This window comes from Motacilla alba, chromosome 1A (genome assembly GCF_015832195.1).
Source record: "Motacilla alba alba isolate MOTALB_02 chromosome 1A, Motacilla_alba_V1.0_pri, whole genome shotgun sequence".
Lineage (NCBI taxonomy): Eukaryota > Metazoa > Chordata > Aves > Passeriformes > Motacillidae > Motacilla > Motacilla alba.
In genome coordinates this window covers 32,661,019-32,673,199 of record NC_052031.1, presented here as the reverse complement: position 1 = coordinate 32,673,199, position 12,181 = coordinate 32,661,019, and the positions used below count along the sequence as shown (strand labels likewise).

The window sequence follows — 12,181 nt, the reverse complement described above, 5'->3', positions numbered from 1 at the left end:
GCTCTTTCCTGATGTGGTCTGAAAGGAATCCTGTTCTTTGAAATCAGAGCTCTGGGGACTTAGCACATTTGATAAAAGCAGTCACTGACAACTCGGAAAGCCAATAGTTTTACTTTACTGATGCTCAGACTGTCATGTACACTGAATTTATGTATGAAAATGACGCCTCAATGCATGTTAATTATGAAAATTGTCCTGAATAATTAAGAAATGCAAAGTAAGTATCTATTTATTAAACATATAAATATTATGCTTTGGAAGTTTCATTTTCAACTACTGAGACATAATGAAGCACCTTATGATTTATTATTCTATTGCAACAATGGCTTTACTGGAGGAATAGGAAAAAAAAACAACCTTATATTATTGCTAGAAATCAATACCACTCCTACCCTGCCCTAGTAGGGGCAAACTGTAAGGCTTCAGCATGTTCATTTTACATGAATGGACCCTACCTGATGTTTGGGTTTTCTTCACTCAAAACTTGACTTTGCCTGATAGCTTGTAAATAACTGTTCCCACAGCCAGTTTGCTCCAGGGCAGTGCCGCAGAAAGCAAGCAAAGGAACAGACAGGAACCCCACAGATGCTCCAACATCAGACCCTAGTAACAAAGTAGTACTAAATCAGGCAGAGGCAGGCAGAGCCTCAATAGTAAAGTCTCTCTATCCTGCTGTGGTCTCCCCTGCCTAGGAAACGTGTGATTTCATTTCTGTGATGGCCCAGACAAATTTAACTTCCAAATGGATATGCAAAATGCATGTTGTGCCTAAACAACTGAGGCACATGGAAAGTTCAAAGCCAAATTTGCATTATTTTTCAACCACAGTAAAAATTCTTCATTAGAAAGTGTGAGGAGGATACACTACTTGGTCCTGCTACTGGGTTGGGAAGTTAGCAAGTAAAATCGTCTTTACATGAGAACCTGTGGCTTGGTTCCCAGAAATCAGAAGAAAGTTTTACTGCTGTGCTTGCTCTATGGAAAGTATGCCTGTAAAGCTTCTTGGAAAAATTATTTAAACTATGTAAGGTATTTAGTGCTTTAAGTTTTAATCCATTTTCAGCCAGCAGGTAACAAAAGGAAGGAGAATGAAGTTCAGCTATATTTCTCCTGCAAAACAGAATTGAACTGTGTTATTTCTACAATAAAATAGTATCAGCAAGTTACATTTCAGTTAATGCTTAATATATGTTGTGTTGGTCTTTTTTTTTTTGCTGATGCCCAAATGTCTACATTCTAGTTTGATGCTAAAGTTGCTACAAAGATCTTTTTTAACTGTTTCACTCAGTTCTGTAATGGATTGAGAAACCTATTTGAAATAAACAGCCTTCAGAAAGCTCTAAGCACACCTGCTAGGAAGTGGAGATCTGCTGTAACATCCGTTTTATCTCTATGAAATTTTCTTTATTTCTCCTTGTTTATCTGTTAGTAACGTTTAACATCAGTCTGAGATTAAAATAAAGTTCTAACCATATTTTCCAAGTAGTGATTTTTAAGGGATCACTATTTTTACAGATAAGATAGGATTTCTGAGGTCCTTATGGCCATTCTTTCCCCTGAGGGATCTTTGTGTGTATTTTCTGCTCCTTCCCCATTGAGAAGCTACACAAGGCTTAAATCAGACTGAAGTCCAGCAAAGCCCACATCTCCCAGACTCCTGTAAAGCTGTGACTATCTACAAGTACCACTTAAAGTCTTCTGCTGTGTCTCTGTAGACTCTGCTCTCAATAGGTACAATGGCCATTCACAGGTGCTGAGGCCCTTTTTGGGATACGCACTTCCCACAGAGACGATCCTCAGTCATTTTCCCAAGAACAGAAAGACCATAGAACCAGCTTAACTTGCTGTCTCGGGAAATTCTCCAAGAAGCACTTGAACTGCAGCCCTATCTCTAAGTGTCACAGCCCAATTCAGGGTCAGGAACCCTACCCTGGAAACAGGATAAGCTCCTGTGACAGTCTCTATTAAGAGACTGTTAATGCTCTATTAAGAGCATATATTTGGACCTCAGCAAAAGACAAGTGCTTTAATCAAACTGTCCAGGTTCCAACACAAATGCTTGTACTGTTTTTTGTTTCCTAAGTGTCTTACTGAGATGGAGTTTGGGTACTGCACAAAAAATTTGCCATATTACTCACCAGTTTCAGATTCAGAGTTTTTAGATAACAGTTTATCTATCATCTAGGCAGGCAATAACCTGATTCAGCCACATGCAAAGGACATTACATTTGTAAAGCAGGAGGGAGTGATCAGCCTTTTGGTAAGAAGAAAGAAGAAAACACTTCCCTGAGTGAATCACTAACTGAGAACTCCAAGGGATGCCCAAAGCAGAAAAGGAGGTATAAAAATCAGCAGCCTGCATGAACCTGGAACTGTTTGATGTCCCTGCTGCCTGGAAACTCAGGGACCATATTTCTGATTTCATGCACCAGATAGCAAATAATTAGTTAATACCTAAATTCAGCTCCCTATCTGTAAAACAGGAAAGAATGACTGGTGTTTTAGAGTAAACAGCCTGAACTGGATTTTTTTTTTCAGTGTCTGCTGCTGGTACCTCTATAATCCTCCAAAATTCTGTCATCTATCTTAGAGACTTTAAGTACTTTTTTTTTTTATGAGCTAATGTTAATGTGGTTTGTGCCAGATGGTTTGCTGGATAACTGGTAAACACCAGGACACATGTGTTCTGTGTCATGGTCACTCTTGGCCGGGGGGAGGTGATGAGGCAGGCTGGCCAGGAATGGCATCTCAGGGCAGCTCACTAGCCTTTCTGAGAAGTGGAAGGTGACATTGCCATCTAGCTGCACGTTGAAAAACTGGGATGTAGGTGTTAGCATGGATAAAGCATCTCTAAGAGACCTCTGTTAGCCAAGTAAGGTTGCTGGCAGCTGCCACAGAGAAGGTCCCTGACTGAGGGAGGATTGCCCACTCTTGGCATCAGTGCCACAAGCAGGGTCAAGGATTCAGCTACTGAAATCTGCACTGGTTCTCAGATGCTTAAGCGTCTCTGAGCCTTAAGTGACCTGACCCTACGTGACATAGGAGCGTAAATCCCATTGATTTACTCTGGAGTAGTAAAGAATTAAAATCAATCTAATTGGTTCATAAAACTTGTTTGTATTTTTATCAATGTGACAACACTCAAGTCTTCTCCCTCCTTCCAGCGCTTGCCAACGTTATCCAGTGAAGACTTGTCACAGGAGACACTTGCACAAACGTGGGATCCCACCTAACTAGCCTATAAACAGGCTTCTGCTCCTGAAATCTATTACACTTCTTTTGGCCAGATACTGCTCTGCATACAGTCCTTGTTTACAGTCAGCACTCCCACAGAAGCAGAACACCCAGTCTTTGCCAGACCACCCTAAAATAATCGCAAAATCTGTTTGCAAACAAGGCTGAGAATATTCACTTCATCCAATAGAGGTATGGGTTAAAACATAAAGTTGCAATAGTGGAAATACTTTAAAAATTAAAGCCCAAGACAAGAAAAATCAAGTTTAGGTTATGTTTACTTCTCACAATCTCCTTTATCTGTTTCAGCATCATACCCAGCTGGAGAGCTGGACCACATCCCTGCCTCAGGCTATACCATAGCTATCATGATTTTGGGAGCTCTTAGTATGCCAGCTTCTGAGAGGCAGACTGAGAGCTACATGGCTGAGCTCTCCCTCCCCAGGAAGCCTGAAATGCCTCCTTCCTGTAAGGGCTCCCCTGCAGGTACCTGGGCACAGGAACACCATGCAATAATGCCAGAGTGTGAGGGAAAGGAGAGGCCTCATTTCTCCTTCAATCCTCTTCATATACAGACAGCTATGGCATTCTTTAGTTTTTTTAACTTCCAGGCTACAGCCTAAGAAACAACTTCCTTGGGATGATTACATTGCTTTTGCCCTGAGTGCTGGGACTCCTCCTTCTCCACTCCAGATAGGGGTGGGGAGGCCAAGTTCCTCTGTGCAGTAATCCCAGACAATGAATTAGAGACAAAACTTGGCAGATACCTTGACATATCACCATGTCTGTCCTTTCACGACAAACTTCAGAGAGCGCTTTTTGCACACTTGACCCAGTAAACCACACACCCCTCCCACCTAGGCCCATAGGCTCCAGAAAATCTGGTGGACCTGGATAGTGTCAGGCTTTACTGACCACATGTACCAGTGACAAAACCAGGGTACCAATAGGATTTCTTCTTCAGCTCAAGAGCAAAGAGATTGCATTTCTGGAACAGAAAACAAATCTTATTCTTAATTTCTGAACTGCAGTGAAGTTATGACACACACAAACACACACACAAAAAATTGACCTGTAGGTAAAATCCTTACCAATACAGCTTACAATAATTCATTTATATTTGATTTCCTACAGAAATATTGATTTTCACTTACTTGTGCAAGCCTGCAGTAGCTGTTAGGTATCTCTACACATCATGAAGCAGCACAGGGGAAAAGCAGAGGGCTGAGCCCCTGGCCAGCATGCAGCTCGCAGCCCTGTGCTGTGCCACACGCAGCCCCCAGAGTCAGGCTGGTGGAACAGATACCACCAGCTCCCCAAGTTCTGGTTGCTCCACCTTTTACCACCTGCTCCATAAGGCCAAGCAGCAGAGGGGTGTCTTGGCATTGCACTGAGCTATGCTTCAGCAGCAATGTGGCAGCAGAGTGGCTAGGATGGTAAAATGGCAGCTATGGCCCCTTTCCTCTGACAAACCTGTCCACAGGCATTTGAATCCCAGCTATCAACCAAATCCACCAGACCCAGTAAATTCTACCAATAGTCTAGAAGCAGCTCAGGTTGTCTTTAAATTAAATTTTCATATGGAGACCACAAAATGCAGCAGTCCAGAGCACACGCTGAATTCCCAACTTCTGAGGGAACAGAGCCTGAACAAGAATCCCTATTCTTGAGAATGTGGGTCTAGAATGTGGATTTACAAACATTCTCACACCTGATTTTCCTTTTGTGGTAGCTTCGTAAAATGCATTTGAAATACACCTTTGAGAGAATCAAAGGCATCAATTACATTCATACATTATACAAAGGCATACATTACATTCAATAAACACCTGGCTCGGGAACACATTGCTGCATACACTTCTGCATTGCAAATGCAATGGAAAGAAATAGCAGAATTTCTGTTTAAAAAGTCAAAAATTGGTCCAAAGTATTTATGCGGTTCCACTATGTGTCATGCTGGTATCTTGGGTCTTCCACTTGCTTTGATTGTTAGCCTCTTTCCAACATTAAAAATCGAAACAAATGGATAGAACGTCATCCACACAAAACACCCACATAAAAAAACCAGAAGGGAGCTTTCACTTTTGTATGCAAAGCCAAAAAACAACAACAAAAAAAAAGATACTGCGTTTTAAAAAAGCATTTACTCTATTGCCCTCTATTGCTAAATCCCTGCAACAGCCAGCATTATGGATACTCGCAGAGCAGCACTTCCTTTTGATCTCCTTTCAGGAGAACACAATGAAAACACAACAGGAAAGAAAAGGATAGTTTAGGTCTCTCCCTCTGTACACTCCCAGAACTGTGAGTTCTTGACCAAACCTGAGTTGAAAAACTCCCTCTTCTTTTTGGAATTGGCAACAAACAAGAGTTTCAAGTTCATAGAGGAGATGGATGATAGAAAAACAGTCCTGAGAGCTCAGAAGAGCTCCCTGCTTTACCTGGCCACAACACTGGGACTGGGAGTTAATTCTGAATTGCTGCTGCAGGATCAATGATCACTCCATTAGAGGAGTGAAACAGCAGTTATATCTTACCAGGACAGAAGCCAGACCTTTAACTGACAGATCACGTGAAATTTAAAAGCTTGGACTTTCTGCCAAACAAAACCTACAGTCTCTTCTGTTTAAATGTGAGATGAGAAAAAAGTTGACTCAAACCCATCAAATTAAATTAAGTTTAATACAAAAATAGTTGCACTTGTGCAGATCACCCCTCACACTGGGTACAGCTCAATTCTAAACCTGCTTTTCATGCTGCATCCAAGCTTGGTCTATGTTTACATCTCAAGCTCTAACGTTACATTATCTCTTTAAAACAGGTAATTCCACACTACTAATTCATTAATGTTACTCTTCATAAATGACCTATTCACAGCTTTTATTTCAGGTGTTATGGGTCATCATGCCAGCCCTGATAGTGAATCTTGAAGCAGCTGTACTGGAGAGGTGCTTAGTTGAATGCACAGCTGTCGGTCATCCTCTTCCACTCATCCTCCTACTAGCAAAGAGGTGTAGTGGAGAGAAACAGCATCTTCCAACTGCTTTTGCTTGACATTGGCAAAAGAAACAAGAAATGTAGCATCAACAAGAGATGTAGAGCTTCAGAGCTACAGTTCCCAAATTTCTCTACGCTCTATCTGTCTCTGTGTTAGGACAAAACTCTCTCCATCATTCCCAGAGGTGGCCACTCTCCTTCTCAGTACCCCTGTGCAAGCTGTGTGTGCTGGGCCTGCAAGGGCCACACTGACCCCAGATTCTGCAAGGGCTCCAGTGAACTGTGGGGATGACCTGGTGAATCCATGCACAAGACACAGGCCTGACCACAGGGACTGCATAGGTGTCACCCACCCCTGGCCTCAGGGAGACAGGGGGGCAATGGCTTTCACCAGCTGGGTTTGGACAAGAACACTGAAATAGAGTGACATTATCTGCTCATTAATTTCCCAGCTATCTAGTCTCCCAAATGAAGGTATGCTGCCTCTACATACCCAAGATATTGCCAGAATAATCCCATTAAAGAGATCACAGAAGGACATGGGGACTTACAGCATAAGCCATCATATGTTAGTTGGCCAAATATGAAAACAAACAAATTAATTTACAAATATTTTAAAATAAGATGATCTAAGTTGACATACTGAGCTAACATTGTCCTCCCATCCCATATGTATTATAGATCTATTTTGTCAGTTGGATATATTTTGAAGAGAGAGCTGAAAGGTTGAGTTTTTGTACTGCCTAATGAATTAAAGCTTTATATGTTAATTCTTTGAGGAGGTAGCAGGTTTAAAGCATATCATCATACATGTAAAGATTTCCACTTATTTTCCATGACACATATTCTTACATAAATGTAATTTTATATTGGATGCTTAGCCATTCTGACCAAAGATCCTTTGAAATCAATTAAAGTATTCTAACTTTAACATTAGAGAAGGACTAAAGGAACAACTCAGTAGAGCAGAAAAGTTGCAAAAATGTCAACCAACAGCAAAGGGTAAAAATCAATTTCCAGCTGCCTGAAATACAGTCAGTTTAAGATTCTGTCAATAAATTCTCGCTTTCTGCCCTCTGAAAGAACCTTCCAAAGTACCTAGTAGAAACAGTATCTCAAAATGATGAGAACTCTCACCAGATGAGAGCTGAGCATAAAGGTATTCATGAGCCGGCAGAATTTGGCAAGAAATAGGACACAAAATCACCCACCTCAGACAGACTTGTTTTCTGTAGTTATTTATTTATTGTAATGGCTGCAGAAGAAGCAGGGTTTGCCCCTGGGGCAGTTTTGCAAAGTTAAAAAAAAAAAAAAGTCAGCAAGCATTGTGCTTTTTATGTTTTCCACAGGATAACATGGAATTCTCTTCTGAGCATGTCTAAAATCTGGTTTTTTTCTATATAAGCCTAAAAGATATCATAACGGTATAAATCAATGCAGATCATAAAATTATCTCTTCCAGGGGGGTGCATTAGTTGCTTAAGGTGAAACTGCATGAAACAGTAACAGTTGTGAGATCTGAGCCACAAAATTATCTCAGACTAATCCTTAATTGTTAAAAATTATCTTAAACCCTTAAGCAAGAAGATTTATTTGTCTTTCAAAGCTTTTATTATAGCTTCAATTATCATAATATTGAATATTCTTTTTTTTCCAGACCCTCTTTAAATCTTGTTACATTCCTGACCTCAGCAGCATCCTCTGGTAATGAGTTCTGCAATTCAATTACATGCTGAATTAAAAATAATTTTGAAAAATCCTTTTATCTGCTTTATATTTGTCACCCCTCACCTTATTCCTCTGCTATGAGACAGAGAAAACAGGAGTTACTTGATGTACTTGTCTATTTTGAATTTTTGCATCATTCTACAGTCTTATCATGGCACTTCATGATGTTTTTTCTAATTCCTTTGTCTTTCAACATGTCTCCCTGTACATATGTACTTTATCATGATAAAATTTCTAGTCACATGATGTGTCAGCATCAATTCTCCTAAGATGCTGTAGGAAAAATTCAAATATATTTCAAAGAAATTAAGGCTCCAGAACCCTAAAATCTACATCCCTCAGTTTAAGCCTCTTATAAAATATTATTTATGCTCGATCAAACTAAATGCAGTTAAAAGATTATCAGCTATATTTAGTATATTCTGAACCATGTCTAAGACATTTTTTTAATCCTGCAGTAAGTAACTTAAACAAAATCAGCTGCTGAAGAGCACTCGCAAATTTTCTTCCTTCTTTTAGAGCTTTGCAAGGAGCACATTAGCTGTAGGCCAAAGTCTGTGATCAGCAATCCCAAAGTACCCATCCAAGGACAGGGTGAAAAGCTAAGAATTTTTAGGAACAGCGACCTAATTATGCTTTGACAGCTCTTTCTAAAATTGTGTCAAATGCACTTTTCTGAACACAGTGACCTACAACAGTACTAAATTCATTGTTGCACTTAAAAAGCTAATCTTGTGCTTTGGCAGATTCAGATTTTGTTTCTGGGTCAAGCAGAGAGAACAAGGCATCCTGAGACATGAAGTGATAGAAGCAGAACAAAACCAACAAGTCTGAGGGTACTATGCAGAGGCACAGTGCCCATCTCTTGGTTCACATGATGAATGAGATCACCCAAAGCATAGCAGAGATCCAAATAATGAAATTTTCTCTTTTGTTGTTGTTGTTAAAATTTTTATTTATCTATTAAAGCACAAGTGGCTAAAAATTATCAGTAAGTATTACTGAAAGCTTTAATTGCCAGCTGGGTAATTCATCTGTGGGGCAAGCCTAGTGACACAGAATTGTTCTGCTGGGTCATCCTGAATAAAAAATTCTGTTAGTGCCAGTCCTGGAGTAAAACCCACCAGAAAGACAGCAAAAAGTTGGATTCTAGTATGCTGGAAGTAAGGGTAAATCTCTGTGTACCAAGGGATGGTAGCCAATTCTACTCAGGGTAGATGGTCAATACTGCTCGGGGTAGGCTTTTGTGTTGAACAACTCTCTCAGAGGGACAGAAGGGCACCTTGGTGAAGAATCATCAAAACGTGGTGTTTCAGAGTCAAGGAAGTTGAGGAGGTAATTATGTAATTCACCAAAAACTAAAGGAAAATTCTGGACACTGAAGAAGAAGGCAAAAATGTCCGCGGACTTCAGGGTAGCTAAGGTTTAACTAACAAGTGTAACTTGCTGTCTTTGTACAAGCTAAAGAGCAATCAGGAGCTGTGTCTCCTCCTCTGTGAGAGGAGCATCAGAACTTCAGCCTCCAGTTTATGAGATTGGCTTCTGTAAACTTAAAAGAAATTTGAGTTGAATTTTCACGCTGAGATGTTTTCTGCTTGGACTCAACCTTCTGCTGAAATGACACATTTCCATCAAACCCACAATTTTGTGACAAATATCTCATTGCACAGGTAGCAAAGGACTTTTAGGGCATTTCAGACACTATTTACAAATTCAGTTCAAAAGAGATGATAAAACATACACTGAAATGACAGTAAAAAGGTAAATATTATTCAAATCACTAGATGTAGAGGGGAAGGCAACCCATAAAAAGCATTATTTTTAAAGCACTCAGAGTTCACCTAGCTTCTTGTTACAAGCCACAGATGCAATTATTTTTTTTCAATACTGGGGGAAAAGATAACTGGCATGCAAACATTTTCACATATGTGTAACCCAGCTAGCAGTTAAAGCTCTCAATAACATTTATTGATAGTTTTTACAGTAAAAAAAAGAGATGCTGGAATGATCTGATGTGTTATGAGGACTCAGGATGATTTCATGTATTAGGAGGACCTGAGATTACCAGTATTCCAAGAAAGGTTCAAAATTCTAGATGCATCAAGGAAAGTTTCATACAGGCTTCAATGTCCTGGGATTTCTTTCTGAATATTTGAAATCTGTGGACTCCTTTGGGAGGAAGCCATGTGTCATTTAGACACGGGGCCTAACAACTTTCTGTGACAGATTTCAGATGTCACATCCCCTTTCAAGAGTCACAGATCTGTTGTCTGAAATGCAACACTAAACTGCACAGCTGTGGAATGGACCCAAATTCTACCCTATGCAAACACAAACTTGTTATTAATGTTGCAGAATTGAAAAGTTCACCATCCTGTTCCAAAGAGCCCAAACCAAAAAAAAACTGACCTTGTACCATTAGTCCCTTAAGAAGAACAGAAGGAACTCGGCTTCCCCCGCTATGGCAGTGCACATTCTTCCAAACCCTGGGAACACGCCTCAGCCCCAGCCTCCACAGACCATGCTAAAGGGACAAAACTGTGTTTGGGCTTTAAGGGTGCTTATGAGAATGTTAATCTGAGAGATGCAAACAGCTTTCTGCCAGGCCCAGGCAAGGATCAGAGCACTGACTTGCTGTGAGGAACAATGCCTTTTACTGACTGGTGAGCTGAGCTGTACTGCATTCCAGCTGATAAAATGGAAGAGAAGGCAAGGGCATCACTGCTGAACACAAGCCCCGCTAAGCTGCCCATCACTTTGTGTGAACACTGGTACAGTTCAGTCTTTGCACAGCCTTCTAGACCAATTAACAGCTCAAGGCAATTCCAAATAATTTTCAGGCAATTATTTGAGTGATATTAGAGCTCCTGTATACATACCTAAGGGAGAAACAGCAAAAACAAGATACCAAATATCAGTGATGTGAATAAATTATGCAGCTGCAAGGGAACTGTTTGTCAGAACGTGCCTGATGAACCTTCTATTGCATTTCTAGAATATTTTGACAGTTTTGCCTAATGAGCCTCCAAGAATGAAAAAATGCAAACAATTCTGGACAGGAAAGGTTAACCAGTTCAATGGAAACAGATTCTTTTCTTTTTTCCCTTTTTTATTCCTTTTTTGTTTGTTTGTTTTGATTTGTTTTGCTTTCTTTTCTTTTGCTTTGTTTAGCAGGAAAAAAAAAATCTGGGGAAAAATAGCAGCAGACTTACCAGGAGATTTCCAGAGAAGTTTTACTGTCCTTCTCCTCGAACTGCTCAATGATTTAGGAAACCAGTAAAAAAACCGTGCTATCCTCCTGATGGTTTTGTTCAGATCATTTCTCACTGCCATGGCTGAAAGGGCTCCACAGCTACACCAGGAACAAGAGGCACATGTATCCCGAGGAGAGAGGAGAGCCCACGAACACCCACAGCGAGTGCGCTGGCTCTGAGCTCAGCGTCAGCCAGCATGTCTCAGGACCACCTGTTAGTCCTAAATCCCCTCCCTCTCCGTCACTCCGCTCAGAGCCCTCCAGACCTCCCTCTTCATTACAAGAAGCAGCTATTTTAATAGATGCTTCAGCTAAAGAAAGACCAATGCTCTGCAGTCTTACCCTGTTACTGTGTTTCCAATGATGTTAAGACATGTTTTCTGCAGGAGAGGCTTTGAAGGGATCCTTTGTTCATCTCTAGCTACCTTCTCCAGGCTGAAAACAAATAAACACCAAAACTGATAGTGACAAATCCTCTTTCTAAATCCCTTAATGTAAATCAACAGAATTTTCTCTGGAGAGAGTATCTCTCAAAGACTTTCTTCTGAAGGTTCTGAGCACCAAATTTAACAGAGATTTCTATGGATACACACATCATTCAAAATGCGACTTTCCTCTTAATGGATTTTAAGGCAAATATAAGAGTCAAATCATTCACTGCCACAATTTACTTAAGAATTGAGCATCTATCAACATATCACTATCCAAAGAAATTAACAGTATCTCAGTACATAGTCTGCACTTGCTCCAATCATGGTACATATTAAATTGTTAATCCAGAGAGGCTATTCACTGCAATGCTCCCTGCAACATTTATCATGACTTCTAGGTATACACTTTTAAACAGCAAGACTATGTAACTATTTCCCAAGGATGGTATGATTTCCTTGACTATGTGTCCCGCTTCTCACATTTGATTTGATTTTTTTGCTTCTGCTAGATCTGAATAGCAGAAATCCCTGGAAAATC

The 12,181-nt window shown here is 40.3% G+C and overlaps 1 protein-coding gene across 1 annotated transcript in view; it reads right to left on the bottom strand.

The window, feature by feature from the left end:
- The window catches only part of RASSF3 (Ras association domain family member 3), a 93,578-nt gene extending 82,271 nt beyond the window's left edge, over positions 1-11,307 (bottom strand). Inside the window, exon 1 of the mRNA XM_038155572.1 lies at positions 11,172-11,307. Coding sequence (XP_038011500.1) covers positions 11,172-11,292 — 121 coding nt within the window. The 5' untranslated portion in view covers positions 11,293-11,307. The remainder of the gene's footprint in view (positions 1-11,171) is intronic.
- Between the last annotated feature and the right edge of the window lie 874 nt (positions 11,308-12,181).